Source organism: Antechinus flavipes, chromosome 3 (genome assembly GCF_016432865.1).
Source record: "Antechinus flavipes isolate AdamAnt ecotype Samford, QLD, Australia chromosome 3, AdamAnt_v2, whole genome shotgun sequence".
Taxonomy (NCBI): Eukaryota; Metazoa; Chordata; class Mammalia; order Dasyuromorphia; family Dasyuridae; genus Antechinus; species Antechinus flavipes.
This window is the reverse complement of record NC_067400.1, coordinates 599,900,354-599,923,513: the sequence shown is the minus strand read 5'-3', so window position 1 is coordinate 599,923,513 and position 23,160 is coordinate 599,900,354. Positions and strand designations below refer to the sequence as shown.

Genomic DNA, 23,160 nt, shown 5'->3' with positions numbered 1-23,160 from the left:
TTTTGAGTATGCCATCTTCATAATGCACAGGAGGAAACATAAGTCATTGTTGTGTTTTAAAAAAATGTTTAATTTATTTTCTGCATAAACATAAAACTCTAGAAATGGCACAGTTAAAAACTGATTAAGGGGAACCCACTGGCCTGTCATACTCTCATTCCTTTTGAGCCCATGGCTGCACATCCCCAATAAAACTCTATATTTAGAAACTTTATTGAGGCAGTGCTTACACAGCCATTCCACTTTTCCTTTTTTAAAAGCCTTTCAGGCAGATTCACCACTTCCTTGCTTTGGTATCAGTGTGGAAGATTGAAGCATTTTCAATAGCACTACATTGTTGTGCTATTGAAAAAGCAATGTGTACAGGTTCTATATGGTGCCATACAGCCGCTGGCTTCCACAAGGAATTTAAAAGGTCAGGAAATTAAAATTTTGGTTGTGATAGCAAAAATGGAAATAAATCATCTCTTAAACTGTTACTTTCATGTTACTTCTCATTTTTCAGAATTATACCCGTAGACAAATTGCTTAGAGAGAGAACTATTGTTGAATATGGCTCAGTAAAAATCATGATTGCTGTTATATAGGGAATTTAGTGTTTCATCTCTACCTTGATCTCACAGGCAAATTTTTTTTTAATTAAAAAAAAAAAGAAAAAATCCTTTAGAATAAGGGATAAAGGAGGTAAAGGCTCATGTGATTTGGTATTCTAGGTTTTAAAGTTTTATGGCCCATGTTGCCTCCCCTGGGAGGATGAAGTGCAAGGAGCATGAACAAGCACATAAAATTAAAAAGGGTTTATAGTATATAATTAATACAGAACTTTCTCTGAACTTTCTATCAGTTAAACTTTTCCCTTTAACTTTTGCTATGGCTCCAAGTGAGTTTTTAAGGGTGTGGGGGACAGGAGAACAGAAAAAGGCAGGTGAATAGCTTCCAAGTCTCATCTATGCAACTTTCTTATAAAGTTAAAATTACAGTTTCATTTTTGAATTATGCTAACAGGTTTTCAGGCTTGACAAATCCCCCTTAAATAATAAGAAGCTGTTCTAAGTTGTGTTATTTAGCCCAAGCAGAGTTTAACATATAATTTATTTTGGTTTTTGAAATCCTTATGTGGTATCAGAAAAAGGGAAATGAATTTGGAGTCATAATTCTTGGCTTTGCTCCTGGCTTTCTATGGCCTTGGGTAAGTCACTTTACTTTTTGGACTCACTTTTCTCAGCTCTAGGTATATTTTGGGGTGGGGCATATATTATATAATCTCTAAGTCTCCTTCCTGCTTTAAATCCTATGAAATTTAAATTTAACTTTAGATTTTAATTTAATATAGTGTTTGGAGTGAAGTTGGAAATCCCATTGTACACTACTAGGGTCAGATCATATATGAATTATGATTGTGCTTTTAAGTTTCTCTTGCCATATTTTATTAGTAATTCTGATAAACGTGTTAAGGTCAGAAATGGGCCACCAGGATGAAATGAGTAAAAACCATCCTTTATCAGGATATGATACCTCAGGATGAACCTCGGGATATTTAGCTAAGATGAAAGACAGTTTGGTGAATGGAAGGTGAGGCATGGCATCCAAAGGATTGTTATGTTGGAGAAGGGTTCGGTTTGTTCTGCTTAGTCCTGAGGGCAGATCTAGGGCAAATGGTGAAAATCACAGAGGGATCTTTTTGGCTCAGTCTGAGAAAAACTTAATAACAATTACAGATGCTCCCAAATGAGGGGAAAGGTGAGGAGGGAAGATCTTGATGTCTTTGAGTTTTCTGTCAATGAAGGTCTTTAGAGGAAGACAAGATTATTCTAATTCTAAAATGGTGCTTTTCTATAGGAGATTGGACAGCTAATCTCTGAGTTTTTTAGTTCTAAAATTTCATAGATCTGTTTATTCATTGAGCAAGCATTTGCTGAGCAGTGCCAGACACTATGTGAGGCTTTGGGGATATAAGAACAAAAATTCTTCCCAGGAGGAGTAGGAAACAGCACGGATCCAGAAAAGCACATACAGAATATTAGCTGGAGAAGTCTGGTGAGGGCCTGTGATGCTGGGTGCTGCCCTCTGAAAACTCATTGAATGAATTGGGATGTTTAGCCAGGGCAAGAGTAGAGTGAGGGGACACCATTCTGTCACAGAATGGAAGACTTCAACTTGTTCTCTTTGATACCCAGGGCATGGATATTTCAAAGAGGCAAATTTGAAATGGGTGTTGGGGGAAACTTCCAAAAGATTAGAATCAGAGAATGGGATTTGGAAGGGACCCTGGAGGCTGGCTACCCCATGCTTGAATAAGAATTTTATTATGGTCTCCTCCAACCTCTCCTAAGAAACCTTATTCAGATTTGCCCCATTTTGTCAAAATCTGTCTCCTTTCTGGAGCTAAACCTGTGGCTCATTAGATAGAATGCTTGACTAGGAGTCAGAAAAACCTGAGTTCAACTTTGACCTCAGACACTTATTAGCCATGTGACATTGGGTAAATCACTTAACCTCTGTCTGAGGATTCTCATCTATAAAAAAAGCATCTGTCAAGGTTGTGAGGCTTTGAAAACCTTAAAGCACTGTATATATATAACTAACTTGTTATTATTAACCATGTATTGCTGATAATGGTCAGACTAGGATAGGATACATACAGTGGGTTTCACATCACCCTTACTTGGATATTATTGGATGGCTATTTCTGCAACCTAATATATTCATTTCGTGCTTGCCATATTATGTCATGAATATCTATTGAGCTTGTGGTTCACTAAAACCCTTGAGGCTGTTTCTAGTATTAACACCCCGTTTTTTCTTTCCCCTGTTTTTCTAGTCTTAAAATTTTGGGTCAGAGATCAGATGGGACTGCTACTAAAGCAGGCTTGGTTGGATGGTCTCAGACTCTCACAGAATAGTCAGATTAGAAAGTCCCTTCAGAGGCTTATCCATCTAGACCCTTGTCTCCATCCAGACCTTGCCCTTTCCCAAAGAGTGATAATCTTAAAAAAAAATTTTTTTTATAGTAGTATTTTATTTTTCCAAATACATGTAAAGATAATTTTCAGCATTCATTTTTGTAAGACTTGGTTTTCCAAATTTTTCTCTTTGCTTCCGTTACATCCCCTCTCTCCAAGACAGCAAGTTATCTAAGTTAAATATGTGCAGTTCCTTTAAACATACTTCCATGTTTGTCATGTTGTGTAAGAAAAATAAGACCAAAAAAGAAAAAAAACCATGAGAAACAAACAAACAAAAATAAAGGTGAAAATTCTATGCTTCAATTCACATTCAGTCTCCATAGTTCTCTTTCTGAATGCTAATGGTTTTTTCCATCCAACTCTATTGGAATTCCCTCGAATCACTTCATTGTTAAAAAAAAAAAAAAGCCAAGTCCATCACAGTTGATCAACACAAAATCTTGTTATTGTATACAATTTTCTCTTGGTTCTGTTTACTTCACAGTTTATGTAAGTCTTCCCAGGAAGACTTTTTCTGAAACTAATTGTGTTCATCATTTCTTATGGCACAATAGTATTCCATTATACTCATATATCATGATTTGTTCAGCCATTCCCTACCTGATGGGCATTCCCTCAATTTTCTAAGTCTTTGCCAACATGAAAAATGCTGCTATAAAATTTTTGTACACAAAAGTCCTTTTCTCTCCTCTTTGATTTCTTTGGGATACAGACCTAGTAGTGGCATTTCTGGGTCAAAGGGTTTGTGCCATATATTATAGTTCTTTAATGTATTCTAACACAATTTGTATTTATTCCTTTTCTAAAAGGAGAGGAGTATGTGTGTGAGTGTGTGTGTGTGTGTGTGTATGTGTTTTGCTTTTTAGTCTAACCTATCTCCCATATGTTTGAGCCTATTACCTTATTTAGTTGGCAAATGACTACCTTAGGAAATGGTGGGATTGTTTGTTTGTTCACTCACTCGTACAACAACATTTATTAAATGCCTATTAAGTACCCAACTGTGTTCTAGAACACAAAGACAAAAATAGAATATGTCTTACATATAAGGAACTAATAATCTGTTGGGGGAATAAGTAAAAATACTAAATAATTTTTTGTAAAGGGCTCTGACAACTGATGAGTGGGGATATTAAAGACAGGCCTGCAGAAGGTATTGTGATCTCTGGCTTGAAGGAAGATAGGGATTCTGATGACAAGAGAGATTTGGGGACTAAATTACAGACATGGAGAGACAAAGATTAACGACCAGCCAGGCAAAGTGGCGCTTGATTATGAGGCCTTTTGAGGGCAAAAAGTGTCTTTGGATCCCCACTGCTTAGTGTGGTATCTGGCATGCAGTAGATACTTAATATTTGTTTATTACTTGTTGATTGACTGGGGAAGAGCAAGTTGGCCACTTTGGCTAGTGCCTAGGTTATGTACAGAGGAGTAATGTCCCATTATTCTAGAAAAACACAGACTTTAGAAAGGCTATAGATTGTGAATTATTTGATTCCGGGGCAGCTAGGGTCTGGAATCAGGAAGGCTCATCTTCTTGAGTTCAAATCTGGCCTCAGACACTTCCTATCTGGGTGATCCCAGGGAAGTCATTTCCCTCTGTTTACTTCAGTTTTCTCATCTGTAAAATGAGCTAGAGAAGGGAATGGCAAGCCCCTCCAGTATCTTTGCCAAGAAACCCCAGAAGGGGTCACAGAGAGTGAGACATGACTGAAAAATAATTAAACAAAATGTGATTCCAAAGGCAGTTGGAAGCTCCTGGAAAGTTATTGAGCAGAGGAATGATGCGATCAGATCTTTGCTTTAGGAAGATCAATTTGTCAGCTGTGTGAACTATGGCTTGTAGAGGGAAAAGTCTAGGGGCAGAGAGACAAATGAGGAGACTATTGTAATAGTCCAGGCAAAGATAGTGGGGGCCTGATTTAGGGGTGTAGTCACATGAAAAGGAAAGGGTGGAAGAGAAGAGGTAAAGGTAGGATTTATAAGGCTTGGCCTCTGACTGGGGAGGTGATGAAGAATAGATATGAGTCAAGAATTATTCCAAATTTGGGATGAAGAATAGCAGGGCTGAGAAACAGGGAGTTAAGTAGCAGGTATAGAGAATGAATTTTGTTTTGGACATTCCAATGTCAATAGGACATTCATCTGAAAATGTCCAGTAGTCAAGTGACAAAATAGCCCAGATCTTAGGAGAGAGACTAGATCTGGATATAGAAATCTAAGAGCTACCTGCAAAAAAGACTAGCTGTACTCAAAGAGATCATTGAGCATGTATGTAGGGAAAAAAGTGACTAAGGCTCAGGATAGTTTTGTTGCTCATAGAGCAAAAAAATTTACTCTGTGTAACTGTAAAATATTCCATTGGATGCATTTATATTTTTAGAATTTAACCATTTTTCTATTAATCATTTTATTAAGAAATATATAATTAACAAATGATTAAATTTAAGAATAAATATATAATTAAATAATTAATAAATTTGTAAATACAATTAAGAACTATTATATAATTATTATTAAGAAGGAAAACATTTTTTTAGAACGGATGCTTTGAAAAAGTCTTGGTGGTTGTCTTAGCCCCTTTAGGAACTATTGAGAATTAGGTTTTTTTCTTTTCCACTCAGTACCCAAAGTGATCTTATAAGTGATGATTTGACCATATCATTCTCCTCTTGCTAATTCATTACTCCCCTCCCCCCAACAATTTGATCAACTCTAGTTTGATATTGCCTGCAGAACTAAATATAGACTCTTCTGTTTGACTTTTAAAGACCTTCACATCCTGACCTGTTCTTGCCTTTCTAATCTTCCTTATCCCTTTTTTCCTTTCTGTGTACTCTACTATCCCATGACTCACATCCTTGCTGTTATTTCACTGGCTGTGTCCCTTATTCTGCAGTTCTCTGCCTCTGAGCTTTGCTGGATTCCTTCAAATTCTCAATTAAAATCCTGTCTTCTATAAGAACTCTTTCCTATCCTCTTTAATGTCAATGACTTCCCTGTGAGGTTAGCTCCCACTTTTATCTTAGCCATATCTTGTTTCTACACTCTTATTTTATGTTTTCTCTCTCTGATTGTGAGCACCTGGAGGGTAGGTGTTATTTTTGCCTTTCTTTGTATCCCTGAGGATCACTTTGCTCAGTACTTTAAAACATTTTAAAGTTAAATATTCATTGGTTGCCATCTATTAGCTTTATGCAATGAAAATAAAAGGATAATTTTATTTGAGGCCTTTACATGTGAACAATGAATACCTAATTATTAGTTACTTAATTGCAGGATAATTTGAGTACATGATTAATAGAACACAGTTTTACAGTTTCGAAAAATATAAAATAAAAAGAAAGCAAATTTGATTTTTATAAAATATTTTTTCTCTTTTCTTGAATTTTGAGAAATCTATTTTCATTGATGAACAGCTTTAGTTGTTTGGCATTTTTTAAAGCTGAAATTTGCCTCTTTATAATTTCTATGTAATTATATAATTATAATTTTCATGTATTAATTCTTATTCTTTTCACCTGAGATCTATAATATTGCATCAGTTCTTCTGTATTCACTGCTCTGTAGCTATTTGAAGAAAGATACATTTTTCTTATTCTCCCAATCTTCTCTAAACTGAATGTCCACAGTTCTTTCCGATTCTCAGATGTAACAATTGAATTTCCTCATGGTTTTGCTTACTTTATTCTGAATGTGTGTTTTAGTTTGTCAGTTTCTCTTAATATGTGATGTCTAGAATTAAACACTGTATGCAGAGTGGATCTACTTAATAAAGAGCAGTAAAGGAACTTAAATGAGGTCTCTTATTCTCGACTCTATACGTTTATTAATAATGCAACCTAATATTGCATTAACTTCTTTTTGGCAACCACATCATATTGTTGACTCATATTGAAATTGTAGTTAACTAATGCTGCCAAATCTTTCTCACTTGATTGTTATACAGTGGCCATGTTTTTCCTGACCCAGCCTCCTCTCTCTACATCCTATCAGTTGCTGAGGACCGACCTGTTGACTGTCTTCACATCTGGTCTCTCCTTGACATTCACATTGGCACCATTCTAGTCATCATGCTGCCTGGAACATAGTAGGCATTTAGTAAATGCTTGTTGGTTGATTACATTTCACTTTTTGATTTATTAGAATAATGTGGCTAACTAGTGTTTTTTTTTTTTTTTTTTGTTTTGTTTTGTTTTTTGTGTGTGTGTGTGTGTGTTGGTGTTTTTTTTTTTTTTTTTTTAATATTTAGTTATTCTTTTCCATGGTCTGCCCTTGGGAATATTTTAAATGCATTTATTTGATTATATTATTCCTGCCCTCAAAAAGCATCCGTGGTTCCCCATTGCTGTCCAAGGATAAAGTCCTTACCTTTTAGGCAGGGCTGTACATAGTCAGATGTCTACTTCCTTTACAACCTTATTTTCTGCTACTCAGTGGACTAGCCAAATGGGACACACAACCTGTTCTTCAGTTTCATCCTTCCCTCATCTACTTCAGAGTCTGTATGCTGTACACTTGTCTGGAATGGGTTTCTCATCTAGCTCTAGCTATTGAAATTTTTCTTGAAGGCCCAGCTTGGTTTTTCCTCTTTGAATATAAATTTTTTGTTTTTTCTGATCTGCTAGGGATGATTTTTCTCTCCTTGAATTTCTTAAACTATTTGGATATTGTCTAATTATCTTATACCTTGTCTAAAAGTTATTTGTACATATTTCTTGTGTCCTTATTAGATTTTAAGGTCCTTGAAGGCAGAAATTATGCCATTTTTCTTAGCAATCCCAGTGTCAGCACAGTGCCTTATACCCAGTGGATACTTAATTCCCATTTGTTAAACTGATTCTTGTCTATGTGCTTTTGATTTCTGAACTCTTTAATGCAGGACTTTATTTTCATCATTACTGAATTCCATCTTGTTAGAAACCGCCAATTGTTCCAGACTGTCTTTTTGGGTTTAGCTCTTTTATTCTCATATTCTCAGATATGCCAAGGATGCCTTCATCCGAGTTATTGATCAAATTGTTGAAGAGAACAGTGTCAAAGACAGAGAGCTCACCTGAGCTGGCCACTAAAGACCCACCCTCAGGTTGGTGTCAATCTATGATAATCAACAATCTTTGGGAGAGGAGCATGGCTTAGTGGATAGAGTTTGCTGTTTAGAGTCAGGAAGACTTGGATTTAAATTCTATCTCTGATAGAATTTAATTAATCCTTGGGAAAATCATTTAACTTCTCTACATTTCAGTTTCCTCATCTGTAAAATGGGGATAATAATTACAGTAGAACTGTAGTCCTACTTCAGTGGGTTGTTGTGAGACTTCAGTAAGATAATGCATGTAAAATGCTTTAAAACATTATATAGGGTGTCCTGGTAGTCTTAATATGGTTTTAAGCTTTCATAGCTTAAAACTTCACTAAGACTTTTGGGACTTTCTCTTTTACTGTAATTATGGTTACTTAATTGTCTATAAATCCTACTTATCTGTGCTTAGCACAGTGCCTGGCATGTAGTAGGCGCTTGATAAATGTTTATTGATTGATTGATTGATTGATTGATTGTACTGTCGTCTGTCTTGTTATCTGTGTCTTTTCCATGAGAACATTATAATAGAGAGTTAGATGCATTTCTGAAATCCAGATAGACGAGGTCTCTGTCATTCTTCCCATCTACCAGTCTAGTAATTTTGTTTTTAAAAAGTGAAGTTAATCTATTTAGAAATATGTATGTTTTAGTAAGCTAGTGTTTACTTCTAGTGGTCACACTGTTTTATCTTCCCAAGTATCCAGGGATCATCCAACAGCTTTGGTGATCATGATGGCAACCTCTTTCATACTGTGCTTCTCCTTTTCTCAGTCCTCTTTTGGATGTAGCTGTCAAAGCTCTTTTTGTTGTCCTTAGGATTTTAAGCAGATTTTATTTAATTTTGGCTTTCCTAAGATTATTTTGACAGACACCAGTCTCTTATAGTCTGCCTTGGTTATATGCCCATTTATAATTAGCTCATCAGAGCTGGGTGTATCACATTCAGTCCCTTTCAATGCTTCCCTTTCCTCTTCCTTATGGGGACCATTTGTAGCCTCTCACCCTTTTCGAGCTGCCTCCCTTTTCACGAATCATTGATAGGAATGAGATTGTTGTTTGGATTTCCTGAGATGTCCTTTTTTAAAGTCTAGGACTGTGTATAGTCAGATTTGCTTATTCCCATCCTTGCCTATCTGACAGGATCATTTTCTCTCATAGTGCCTGTTGTTTCTACTTTAACCGCTTTGTCTTCTGTGTTGGTCAGAATTAGGTTAAGAGGAGTGGTTTCCTTCTTTACTAGAAGGGAGAAAATTGTCAGCAAATCAAATCAAGAATTTGTTAACACAATGAGTCTTCCAGCAGATATACTGGTGTACAGGTGGTTGGAGTTCTCCCTAACTATTGCTGTGTTTCCTCTCTGTACCAACTTCTGAGGTATGCCAAGGGTTAATCTCCTATTTAAAAAAAAAAAAAAAAAAAAAGATCTCCCTGAGCATTTTAAATGCTCCCACAATAATGCCACTTGTGTTTTTTTTTCCTTTCCTTTTAACCTTACTCATGCTCAGCTGGGCTTTTCTGTCTACTCCTCCCAGATTTGTGGATTTTCCTGTAGCATGTAATATATATTATGGTTATTTTGACTTATAGTACTATTCCACTGTGTTTTCTCTTAGTTCCTTTTCTTTTGAACAAGATATACCCTTCTATTGCTTTATTTCAGTTGTGAATTTCATCCCACTAGACCTTGGTAGTAACCAATGAGTTTTATCTTTTAGTGTTAAAATCTTAAATTCACTTTGTTTACTGTTCGTTGAACATTGGTATATGGACATCTGAGTACATATGTATTGTTGCTACCCTTCTCACTTATTTTGTCCTGTGAATTATTGGGCATTTCCTCTACTTTTGTTCCTTGTGTATTGTAGTTGATGTCTTCCATATTATCAGAATTTATAGTTTTATTTGTTTTTTTTTTTTTTTTTTTTTTTACTCTTTCCCACTCCAGTTTTGGTTTAAAAGCCCTCTTGATCAAATCCACAAGCCTGTGGCCAGATAGGATCTTTCCAGTTTTTTTTTTGAGATATACTTCATCCTTAGCTGAAGAGCTCATTGTTCTGGTATTTTAAGCTTTGTACAGTCTAGAAATAAAACCATGTTGTGATATAAAATATTTTTTCAAATAATAAAATATTTCTGCATTTATAAGTTTTTTTGGGGGGTAGGTAATGAAGGTCAATTTGTCTTTTTATCTTAGAATCATAGGAATCATAGATTTTTTAAAGCTATCTTTATTTTGTGAAGGACAAACTGAATTTTGAGGACTTACTGATTCCCTATCCAGATCTCTATTCATAAACTATTGTCTTCAGTTTCTTAACATGGGGGAGATGCTTGCCTTTTCTGTTATGGGGACTCCTGATGAGATCAAAGCTGCCAGTATGTTTAGTAGGAGTGAAATGAGTATCATGAGGCCAGAAAAATTATTGAAGGGTGTTTTTTTTTTTTTTAAAGGCCTTCATTCTTACCCTTTTAACCAGACCATTCTCCTTGTTCTTTATAAGTTCAAAGATGTAATTGGAATCCCTGGCTTTGGTTGTCCCTGCACATATCATTTGTTCTCAAAGGCTGGGCATAGAGAGTGTGAGTGCTGTCAAATGTTCGTAGGTTGAGAAACCTTGCAGTATGGTCCTGGTGACTTAGTGTGAGTCTGTTGCCAAAGAGTAGATGTGATAAGCCTATCACTGGGGTTCCTGCTTTGTGGTACAATTTTTACCCCCAAAATGGAGATTCTTGCCATCTGGGTGGAAGTCTGCCCTAGAGGAGGAAGGCACTCCTCCCTTCTCCCCTCCCTCTCCTCTTACTCCCCCTCCCCCCCAATACTCCAGGGCAGGGTTCTGAGGTAGGCAGGGTCCCTTGTGGGGGGGGTGATGTAATGGGTGGGAGACAGCTAAATGCAGGTAGAAAAATATTATAAATGTTTTGGCTTCAGCCAGAGCTCTTCACAGTAAAGCCTCCATGTTCTCTGCCTCTGAATGTTCTTCTGTCTTCTCTCTAGATGATCATGGGAACAGCAATGGCAGTCATGTAAAAATCTTTTTACCGAAAAAGCTGCTTGAATGTCTACCGAAATGTTCAAGTTTACCCAAAGAGAGGCACCGCTGGAACACTAATGAGGTAGATACAGTACCATTTTTTAGGATGTAATTTTTAGGTCTTGATTTAGATTCCTATTTTGTGAGGACTTGAAAATCAGAATGTTGAAATTGAAAATGGGATTGAAAAAGAACATTACCCTTGGATTCCATAGAAGCCAAAATGTTTCTGGAGTTTGTTACTTAAATCAAAATTGTTCTTTTTTATATGCTTGGTTTGTTTGGGGAAAGACAAAATGTGTATACTGACTGACTAACATAGCATGAGCCTTTATTTGTATTTTCTTGTATTTTGGTGTCTCAAAGGTGTGGTTTAAAGTGCATGTATTTGAGTTACACATTAGGTCTTATTGTTGTCATGAATTAATGAAGAAAAAACTTCTATGTAATAGGAAACAGTGCAGGGTCTTGCCAATATAAAGTCACTATTAAAAACATTAATGATAGAGTACTTATTAACTAAAACATATGTAAGCCTTTTTGATGAAAAAATTTTCTATAGAAGAATCAATAAATTTAGTTTAATTAAAAAGCATTTTAAAAATGAAAAATAGTGGGTGCTCACTATTTTTAGTGGTGAGGTCTTTAAAATTTGATATGCAATTCTAAAGTTGATTAATAAAAGCTTGTCTTTTGAAATGACAATTCTTGATCTCCTTAGGGAAAGGTTGGATTCTGGGTCTTAATATTGTGAATGTCCCAGAACCTGAGTCATCCTTTTCAACTTAGAAATCTGGGTATTAGGATCTTAAGAATAACACTGCTTGAGTGGGTATGAAAGAAGTGGGAGGCAAATATATCATCGCAAGATTCTTTTCTTAATACTTAGTTGATGCAAACCTATCACTTCTGTCAGGATTTGTCTAAAGCTAATCTTAGGAGATTGCTCACCGTTTAAGTCAATGGTCACATAACACCAACCTTCTTATTGGGTACTGTATAATATTTAATAATTGTATTGGGAAAATAATGCTGCTTTCCCACTGTCACTTTTCTAAGAATCCCTTTACTCTTGCTTTCCTAAGGTAGACTTTCTCTTACATTGCTAAATGTGATTACATACATGAAAAGTTGTGCATGTTTATTTCAGCATCCATTATAACTACTTCATTTTCAGTATCTTTGAAAGGGGGAAGAGAAAATTTTTAGTTATTTAGAGATTATGCCTTCTTACACAAATGGAATTAGTTACAGAAACATTACAGAAAGCCATTTCATTACAATCAGTTACAAACTATTTAACAAGTTCTGTTCTGATTGTGCTTCATTCAAGATAATAAGCTCAAGCCTGCCAATAAGAATGGTTCAGTTGCTCTGTCTTAGTTTTAAACCAAAGACTATGAAATGAAGTCTTAACTCAATTTTATAAGATTAGAACAAAGGACAGACAGATCAGGGTAGATGACATCATGGGGTTGAAGACACATGATTGGTTATATAGCTGAGTTGGAAGTTAGGAATGTAAAGCACTAACAACTTTCTTTCCTCTTGTAACTAAGAAGTGTTCATTGTTTGAATTCACCTGCAAGGTTAAAAGATAGTGGCTCAGACTTTTTTGGAAAGCAAACCAGATATCCTTGAAGAATAGCCTGGTGATATAAAGGTTAACTAGACCACGTTCCCTGGCACCTATGTCTTTCAGGGACAGCAGAGTCCTTTGAGGCAAGAATAAAACTATGTTTAGCAGTAGAGCTGGATTTCTGAACTTTCATTTGTTTCAGGCCAGCTGAATTTCTGCACTAAGTTCAGAGACAAAGAACTAAGAATTAGGCATTACGGAACAGAAGCAATTAATTGTAAATGGAATCTCTAAAGGATGATAGAGAATCAATTTAATCTTCTCATTTCTAAATATGAAAATGAAATTAAAATGCACTAAAAGTTATTCTGAATAACCAGTGTTTGAATTCCTTCCCCCCAAATAAATGTCCTTTGGCAACTACTGATCTAGCTTAGTTCATATAACTAGATTGTGAGCCATTAAAAACACTCATTTTGAATCAGAAAGGACCTTAAGAAATTATCTTATTGAATAGCCATTTTACAGATGAATAAACTGGAAGTAGAGAAGTTAAGTGGAAATGAAGTCAGAGTGCTACTATTGTTGTAGTCATTTCAGTTGTGTCTTGCTGTTGGCGATGCTATTTGAAGTTTGCTTGAAAGGGATACTGGAGAGGTCTGCATGGCAGACTTCCAGTGCAAGTTACAGATGAGGAAACCAAGGCAAACAGTGTGGAGTGACTTGCCCAGAAACACGTGGCTCATCAGCGTCTGAGGCCAGATCTGAGCCCAGGTGTTTCTGACAGTTTGTTCTGTGTGTGCTCTGACTCCACCTGGCAACCCCAGGAATCAGAGTCTATGTTCCAATACCCTTATGATCTTGAACAAGTCACTTAACATCTCTAGGTCTCATTCCTCATCTGTAAAAGAGAAAGTTGGTCTCCATCAAGGCTTCTTAAACTTTTTCTACTTGTAATCCCATTTCACTTGAGAAATTCTTACAGGATCCCCTCCCTGTGGGTATCTAAAATAGGTATACAAATCAAACATTTATTGATAGTAAATCAAAATTTTGTGATTCCTACATTCAATTACAAGGCCAATGTGAGGTCTCAACCCACAATTTAAAAAGCTCTGGTCTAAATGAAAGTACCTTTTAATTCTGAATTTATGATGTTAGGGTCTTACAGGGAGTCATTAGTGGAGCCCTGGTGAGAAATGAAGTCTTTTACCATATTTGGTGTTCTTTCCTCAGAACTAAGTTCCTTTTTCTATTTTTATTAAAATTCTTATTTGTGAAATATCACAAATCATTTCTAGCTTATTTGTTGTTACAGTCAAATGTTTTATTTCTTTATTTCATTACTTGAATGGATAGTAATCTTATATGATTGTGAAACTCCCTTCAGTTGGGCAGCCCATCCATGCTTTCTCATCCTGTGCAGTTAATTTTCTTGTTGTTCTATTTAGTTCTCCATAAAGGATCTACCTAATATGCTGGAGGCCTTTTCCCTTGATCTCTTTTTCATTTCATAGGTATATCTTGGTATATCATCATGCAGTCTCATCACATGACTAGCTCATCTTTTCCAATCGTGTTTCCTCAGTAATCTGTCATCTTTTTTAGCATGGGCCATTGTTAGAAATGTGCTGCAGATGGGTCTTTGTATGTGTAAGTTAGGAGGGGATTATTAAGCTTTTTCATAATACTTAAGAGCTATGCGTAATTTCCCAAATATAATTCAACCTGTTTCTTTCTTCTCATTTAACTTTTGGGTCTAATTGATTGTTTATTTGCAATACTTTCCTCCCCCCAAATTGGTGTAGCAACTGAATGTTACTCAAGTACATTGCATTGCTAGTGCAGGCAAATTCATCAGCTGTTAAAGTATATGTTAAATTTGGATCATAAGATTATAGATTGAACGCTGGAAGAGATATTGGGATTATCTACTATTTATTTATTTATTTATTTATAAATAAAGAAAATGAGACCCAAAGATATTAAGAGGCTTCCTCAAGGCCATACCTGATAAATGACCTGATTCAGGATATGAACCACAGGTCTCCAGCTTGAAATCTAGTAATATTCTTTATGCTATAGCCTGTTATACTTCTTATTTGGAGAATTTTGTCAAGTTCTTTTTTGTATTAGTCCCTGTTATAATTCTTTCCAGCATGCTAGAATCTATCCAGAATTTTTACTTTCTTGGCAAAGCCTTTGAGAAATTAGAGTCGCCTCCACACTATGACAAAGCATTGGAATAATTCTTTAAATACATAAATATACCATTTGTGTATTTAAAAATTCAGTGTTATATTTTATTAGGCAGTATGATTTTAATATTCTGTACCTGGTATCACTCAGTAGATTATGAAAATAATGATTTTAAAGAATTGGTATTTTAAAATAATAGTAAATTCCACTAGGAATTCGGAGGACATTTTAAAATAGCTATTCTCAAGGCCAGTTTGTATATAGATCATGAATCTAATGAAACTAGTATTGGATTTGTGATACCTGTTTAGGTTTGTTACCTTCTCTGTAAGGAAAATCCCTCTTCATATTGCAGGCCTTTCCTGGACCAGATGAATCATAATCTGTGACCCTTCTCTCCATCCCTCCATAAATGTGCCATTTGGTCAAGGGAAAACTAGGAAGGAGAATGTGAATGACTTTTTATAAACCATCATTGATAGTTAAAAAAAATTAATAACCCAAAATATATGTGCCACTAATGTGTGGTGAAGCATCAAGAAGTGTCATTTGTCTAACAGGGTCTTGGTGTTCCTCTTTCTGTTACACTGAATTACTCATCAGACCAGTAGTGACAGCTCTAATGATGGGGATGAATTCTAAGATTGGAACATTTTTGTTTAAGTACCCTGGGACTTCTTCATATAGGAAACATTTACAAAAGTGATCTTAAAAGATGTCCTTCGATGGACACTTGTCTGTTTTGTGTGGTTTGATGGAGGTGATTATCATCTATCTGTGATTTCTTAGTATCTTGTTATTTCACATGTGATGTAGTTTTTGATGATTTTACTGAGTCTTGGCAGCCTTAAGTATTTAATACAGCTGCTCTTTGTGTTGATACTAAAGAAAATGTACTCTAAGGAAAATCTCTGTCCATCAAGTAGGCTTTTTAGAAAACCTTACTTTAAGACATTTCAGTGGAAAAGATGTTGTGATATTTTTGTAACTTCCATTTTCTTTTGGTTTTTATATTAAAGAGTGTTGTAAAAACCCTTATAAATCTAGCTGGTGTTACTTAGTTTTTAGATTGATATTTTGGATCTTAGGCTTAGATTTTTATTAGTATTCACATGTTACTTTTTGGTTATAGATTTGCTATGGGTTTTATTTCTGTGCTCAGTAATGGCTTCATGTGTGTTATTTCATTAAAGTTGTGAAGTCTCAGTGTGGAATTTCCATCAATTAATGCAGATTAGAAGGAATTAGTAGGAATCAAGCAGAGTGACTTTGCATATCATGGCAAGATACCAATGGGTTACAGAAGCTGAATTTGCATCTAGGGCTTCTGAATCTTAAGCCACCCTTCTCTTTATTATGTTCAAGGTGCCTTTCAGAAGTTTGATAGAGACCGGAAATGCTTAGAATTTGTCATTTAAGAGTTTGGAGAGACTTTAGAGATTATCTTGTCTAGTTGTGTTACATCCATTCCCTTCTCCCTCTCCCCCCTTCTTTTCTCCCCCCCCCCCATTCTCCCCTCTTTTGGAAGATGAGGATTTGAGGATCTGAGATGTGAAACTTTTTGCCCAAAGACACAACTACTTAAAAGCGGGCTAAACCCTGTTTGCTGACCCCCAGGGAGACCTAAGAGCATCGTTTTTGTTGGGTTAAGTTGACAGAATTCTACCTTTGCATTCTTTTGAGTTTCAGGTCTAAATTTATATGCTTTGTGCTCAGTGACTTGGCAGTGAGTGTAACTCAAAAAAGGAAAGGCTTGTTTTTTAGATAAGTGTTTTTGATGTGTAATATAAAAGGAAGAACATAAGCACTACATAAGATTTGGTATATTTTTAAAAAGAGAATGCTATCTTAAAGTACTACAAGTGGAAGTTTTATAAAATTATAACTATGTTAGCATCTTATGCATTACTGAAGTATGAGGCTTAATTTTTATTTCTAGGGCAAGGGAGAGCAAATGTACTGGGTTGTCTCTGTAGAGTACATTAGTTAAAAAGCCAACTCTATTTCATAATCAGCTTGGTGTTCACATCTTCATTAGTTGAACTATTATAAGGTTTCTGCATTTTTAAGTTAATATTTTTGAGGCCCAAAGCCAGAAATAATTATGCTAATGCAACTTTTTGATTGCACAAATGACTAGTTCATAATTATACTTATTAGTAGTTCATGTATGGTGTCCAGACTAAAATTCTTTTTGTTTAGACATTAATTAACTTTGGCTACTTTACTTACAACATAGCTATTGCATTTCTCAGTCTCCATATTGATAGAAGGCCTCCCTACATCTGCAGCACGCAACCCCTTTTACCCCCTCTCCACACATACAGTATTCTCCCAAAGCCAGACTAATGTAGAAGCATAAACCTTTCATAATGAAATTGTTTTCCCCAGACATCTTCAGATCACTTTTTAGTGCTACTATTTTTGAAGTGTTTAATATTTCTTATTTTGTGATTGTTTTTTCTGCTAAAAGGTTTCTCTTGAAGAAACAGATACCAGTGGCATTTTTTCCTTTTGCTTCTGCTGACCAATAGAAAAATTGCTTCAAAGGCTTCTTGTAGGAATAATTCCAGCTCTTTTCCTTAGTGTTTAATTTTTTAAAAGTCATGTGAAAAATGATCCATGATTATGGTAACAGTTTAGCTATTGATTGTGATAAGGTTCTATTGTATTGAGGATATTAAGAAAACTTTGAGAAATGCCCATTTTACCTGAGGGAAAATTACCGTTATGGATGCAGACTGCTAGAAAGATAGATTTGGTTTAACTCATTATATTCAATATAAGAAATGGAACTTTAAAACCTGTTAACTTTTTTATTGAAGTATTTGCTTCAAAGGAGACACACTCAGTTAATGTTTGTTCAAAGACAGAAAGAATGAATTATGTAGCTTTAACAACAAAAAAGTTCATCTGAGAAGAATTTTTATTGTTTCTATATGTTACTGACAGTGAAGAAAGAGGGTTTTTGTGTACTTAAATTTTTTCCTCTGGCTTATGTAGAGTGTAGGTTGATACAGGCCACTCCCATAACTTTTCCTCAATAGCTAGCAGAATTCTTATACAATATATACATTAAAGGATTGTGTTGAAACCTTCTTTCTCTTGGAAAACAGGCACAGGTTAGATAAAACAAAACATCCTCTCAGTATTCTTTGAAAAAAAATTAGATGTCAAGATGCAGAAGTATTTCTTGGGCTTCCAAAATGATGAACTTTTGAAGCCTTTGTGCAAGCAGTGAGATAGAAGAATTCTTCTTGAATGACTTTGAAAGGCAGATAAATGGGTTCCTACCTGGGGAGGCGTTCTGTTGCTCTGTTTGCACCCCCTTAAGCTAATGCTTACTGATGTGAATGCCCTGCAGCCTTGCCGTAGTGGGAAGGGTGGGTCCTGGGCCTGGTGCCAGAGAACTGGTTTCAGACACAGCCTTTGATGGTTACTAGTTCTGTGTGTAGTGACTAATCACTTAATCTTTTGGACTCTTAGTTTCTTCGTCAATAAAATGGGAATTATCTCTGTCGTTGCTACCAGGATTATTGTGAAATTAATATCAGATAACATGTAAAGTGTTTTGCAGACTAGAAAGTGCTAAACAACTATCAGCTAGTGTTCTCTCTCTCTCTCTCTCTCTCTCTCTCTCTGTCTCTTTCTCTCTCTCTCTTTCTCTCTTTAATAAAGTTAATCAGGTAGAAATAACCTAACTTCATATTCTTTTATAGTTAATGCTCCACAGACACATGGATAAAATAATAGCCTTTTATTAATTAATAAAAGTATTAGGATGCAAGCTCACTTTTGTATCTTTGCTGAATGGAAATATCTCCACAAAATTTTCAGTAGCATGCGGGTCAGTGAGGAAAATAGTGACTTCTCTCCCTGTTGCCATGTGATTTTGTCTTTTAAAACCTTTTCATTGCATGTAGGTTGGAGATAGAAGAACTCTCTTGTGTGGCATCATCTTTGAAAAATGCTGATTTTGTGGGCAATGTTATGATAAAAATCATGATGATGATGATGATGATGATGAATGGAGGATGGGAGATGCAGAAAAGCATCTTTAAGCTGGATTCAAAAAACCCAACAAGTTCTTGATGGAGCTGTATGGAAGGAGAGAGGGGTGCTTGGGAAGTTAGGGGGTTGTTGTCTTGGTTGGAAGGCTGGAGAGGGGATTTTTTTCAGGTGTGGACTCAGCTTCCTGTCCACTCTTTTGTCATGCTGAAGATGGTCCTCAGGACTTGGATGGGGCTAATTTAGCCAAAGTGCAAGAGTGTACATATAGGCACTTAGAATCACAGGACCAAGAACTGGAGGGAGCATTAAAAGACACTTAGTCTGACCCCTTCAGTTTACAAATAGGAACTTGAGACTGTCAAGGGCAATTAGGAGGTAATTTGATCCCAGATTTCTGGATCTCAGATCTAGTGTTTTCATTTAAAATAACTGACACATAGTACTTTAAGGTTAGTGAAGAACTTTACTTGTGAATGATATGTACAGAATGTTCTTATCCCTCCTTGAAAGATGAGGAAACTGAGTTAAGTGACTAACCTATTATCATGCAACAGTTTTGAAAACTTCTCTCTTCAAATTTAGCATTTATTCCTTAATCCCCAAACTAGATCACTTGTTTTTATCCTTATTTCCCTATCTGTAATATGACATTTTTGATTACCCCTTCCTCATACAAATTCTTGTGTAGAATAGAGAGATAAGGTGAATTCTTTTTCTGTATTTTATTTTCATTTTTTTCTGTGTTTCCCCTATGACCTGTATAATATGTGCAGGCCCATATTTACTTGAGCCTTTGCCCGTTATAAACATATTTACTTAACCTGAGCTGATGACATTTATCAGTATTTGACATTTATCAATATTTAGTCTATTAGCTTGACCATTATCTGCTTGATTAAGCCAGAAGGCCTGATTTTCTGTTTCCTAGAAATCAGGTGATTTCAGGGAAACAGAAACCTTCCATTCCAATCTCTCCGAATAGCAACAACCAATTAGATGCCTCCCCCTCTCCTTCTCAATGCTCTCTTACTTGTGATATAATCTCTCGTATAAAAGCTAGGTATCTTTTATTACTTCCTTAGCCCTCCTACCACGAGCTTTCTCTTTCTTATCTTGTGATGGGATGGCTCATCCTCCAGAGGTTTTAATAAACAACCTTTCTGCTTTCTACTGAGTGATCTCTAAGTGTCATTTTGGGTAATGGTCTTCTACAGCCCTCACACTCTTTCCCCTAGATTTTTATGATACTAATCTCTCCTGATTCTTGTACAGTTTTTTTTTTTTGCTAAATCACCATCCATATATGTAGCTAGTATAGGTGTCTTTCCTGAAGTCCAGTTAAAGGTGATCAACTGCTTAGTAGATATCCCCAACAAGGGGTCATGATGTTTCCTTTTGGACATTCCCAACAAGTTATCTTCAATGTAATATTTCCAGAACAGAACTTATTATCTTTTCTGTCTTCTTAAGATTCCCTTTTCTCTTAAAAAACAAACTACAAAGAAGCTTTTGAATCTTTAGATTTAGCATTTAAGACATCATTGATCATTTTGGAGAGTGTTTTTGGTTCATCTAAACTATGGGAACCCAAACAATACAGGAACATGTGATATGACGTCTGAGTACAGCCCCATATGACTTTGCCTCCTTATGCCAGGATCATGTGTGTCTCTTTAGGTTAATCAAGATTGTGCTGCCACACTGTACTTTTCACTCAATGAGCTTGTAATCACTTAAGTTTCCAGATCTTTTAAAGATAAACTGCTATCTAACAGGCTCACTAATCTTGTATTTGGGCAGTTGACTTTTTGAATCTTAAATATATGATTTTACTTTCATTTATGTTACATTTTCATGTCTTTGGATTTATTTCATGTTCTGATCTGTCAGTGTCATTTTGGATCTTGGCTTTGTCAGACTCTCCAAAAGTCACCATTGCTCTCTTAATTAATTCTAATGGCTGATTCAGAAGCTTTTCTGCAGTCTTTGACCCTGTTGAACCACATCTTAAATCCAACATGTCCACTGTGTTAGCTGTCTTTCTGTTCTGTGTCTTTCCCGATTTGATAGGTATGCTATGGATGCACTGTTCCAAGTATTGGATGAAAATGTTCCACAGCACAAGTCAAACACAGGGTCACTCCTCTAGAGATCTCCTACGTGGCGGATGTTGGACAATTATTTATTACTGCCCCCTAGATCCTCAGTACAAATTGTCTGTCATCTAGTCCACACCCTTCAAATTGTCTCTAAGTCTAGCATGAAAGACTTTTTGTCAATGATTTGCTAAAATCTGGATGGGCGTGGGCTCCAGTCTGCCTGTTTGCTGTTCTCTCAGCCCTGTCAAACACAAAGAAGTAAGATTAAATTAACCATGCTATATATTTTTCTTTATATCCTCAAAGGGCCCAAAATATTTTCAGATGCATAGTAGGTATTCAGTAAGTAGTTATTAAATTAAAATGGTTAAAATGTGTCCTTAGAATCCATGCTTCTGATCCTTCTTAAAGGGAAGACAATACTGTAAACAGTTTTTCAACTGTCCTTATTCCTTAGAGAGAAAATGATAATCTTTGATGGACCCACATTATCATGACTCCAAACCATAGCATTTTCTTTATTATGGGGGCAAATCTGATTAGTGGAGGACACCACCTTTCCTTAGAGGCCATATTCAGGACCCATTGGATTGGAGGGCAGAAAAAGTAGAGCTCCTCCTTTGAATAACATCTCTTGAACAAGAAATGCTTGGGCCAGCCATCTCTTCTATTCCTTCGGACTTCTCGTCCATACTTCTTTCTTCCTCTTTTCCCTCCTTCCCTCTCCTTTTTCAGATTGTTTTTGTATACTGTAGTTCCCTGTTAGAGTGTAACTTCCTTGAGAGCAGGGACTTTTAATATTAATATCCCCAGCACTTAATACAATACCTGGTATGTAGTAGGCACTTTTTCTTCAATGACTGCTTAACATATATGGAACTCATGAAGCACAGAAACCTGTTGATTATGGGATTGAAGTGTAACATATTCCTTTTGTTAATAGGAAGGAGATTAGTCAATGTTGAGCTTTTAACTTAAAATATAGGGGTAGCTGAGATAGTCACTAATCATTTGGGGGATCATTATATGTCAGGCCCAGAAATACAAAGGAAGTCTAGACAGTCCTTGTTTTCAAGGGGAAACCACAAGCAACAAATTGTGTTTAGGATTAATAGGAAAAAATTAAACACAGGGAATGCACCAGAGTTAAGAGGGATTGGGAAAAGCTTCATGTAAGAAGTGATTGTAACTGGTTAAATGACAAAAGAAGTGTCTGATGTACAAATGAGATGTGGGGGACAGCCATCAAAGATGCCTAGCCAGAAGATGTGGGAATGTCTCATTTGAAGGGTAGCCCGGGCCACTGGGTCAAAAAGTACTGGGGGAGGTGATAGTGGTAAAAGGTGTGAAGAAACTAGAAGGGTGGTGGCACACATGTGTGGGACTGGAGAGGGGGAAAGGCATGTTCACCAGAGGATTTGATCCTGGAGTGAAAGAAAGACTTGTTGAACAGGAGTGTGACATGATTGGGCCTGTACTTTAGGAAAATTACTTTGGTGACCAGTGACCAAATGGAGGTTTGATTGTCATGAGGAGAGATTTGTGGCAACAGATCCACCAGTAGGAGTGATGCAGACCCGACCTAGAATTGGTGCCAGTGTTAGGAGAGGGACAATGAATAGAAGAGATACTGCAAAAATGAAGTCAAGTCTTTTTTTTTTTTTTTTTTTTTTTTGGCAACAGATTGGAAGCGAAGAGACCAGAGAGTGAAGTTGAGAAGGACATCTAGGTTGTCAGCCTATACTGGAAGGGACAGGATAGGGTGGTTTTTTAAGAAATGATAATAAACTCAGTTTTGGCTATGTTCCGTTTAAAATGTTTACATGATAACAACTTTAAATTTATTTTAATTTAATATGTATATAATTTATATATAATATAATATCAATGACATAATACATGCATAATATATAATTTAATTAAAGCAGTGTTTAATAATAGAGATAAAATACTGGAGGTCAGCTGAGAGATTTAGCCTGAATAAGTAGATTTGCAAATCATCAGCATAAAGATGATAATTGATAAGATGATCAAGTGAAAAGCAGGGTAGATGGGGAAGGGAAAAGGATGAAGGAAAGAGCCTTAACCCCAGGGTTAATGGTTGTGACCAGGAAGATCTATGCAAAGGAGGTTGATAGATAGGTAGGAGGAAAGCCAGGATTGACAGAAAAAAGCATATAAGAAGAAGAGG

General features: G+C 36.0%; 1 protein-coding gene across 7 annotated transcripts in view; it reads left to right on the top strand.

The window, feature by feature from the left end:
* Positions 1 to 23,160, top strand: part of CAMTA1 (calmodulin binding transcription activator 1) — a 1,246,754-nt gene that overhangs the window by 37,683 nt on the left and 1,185,911 nt on the right. For 3 of the 7 annotated variants that reach the window (XM_051988653.1, XM_051988651.1, XM_051988656.1), the window contains 2 exons: positions 7,948 to 8,052; positions 11,045 to 11,163. In XM_051988653.1, coding sequence (XP_051844613.1) covers positions 7,948 to 8,052; positions 11,045 to 11,163 — 224 coding nt within the window. Of the gene's footprint in view, positions 1 to 6,863; positions 7,057 to 7,947; positions 8,053 to 11,044; positions 11,164 to 23,160 lie in introns of those variants that run through there. The other 4 variants (XM_051988655.1, XM_051988652.1, XM_051988658.1 and 1 more) reach the window with 2 other exon arrangements.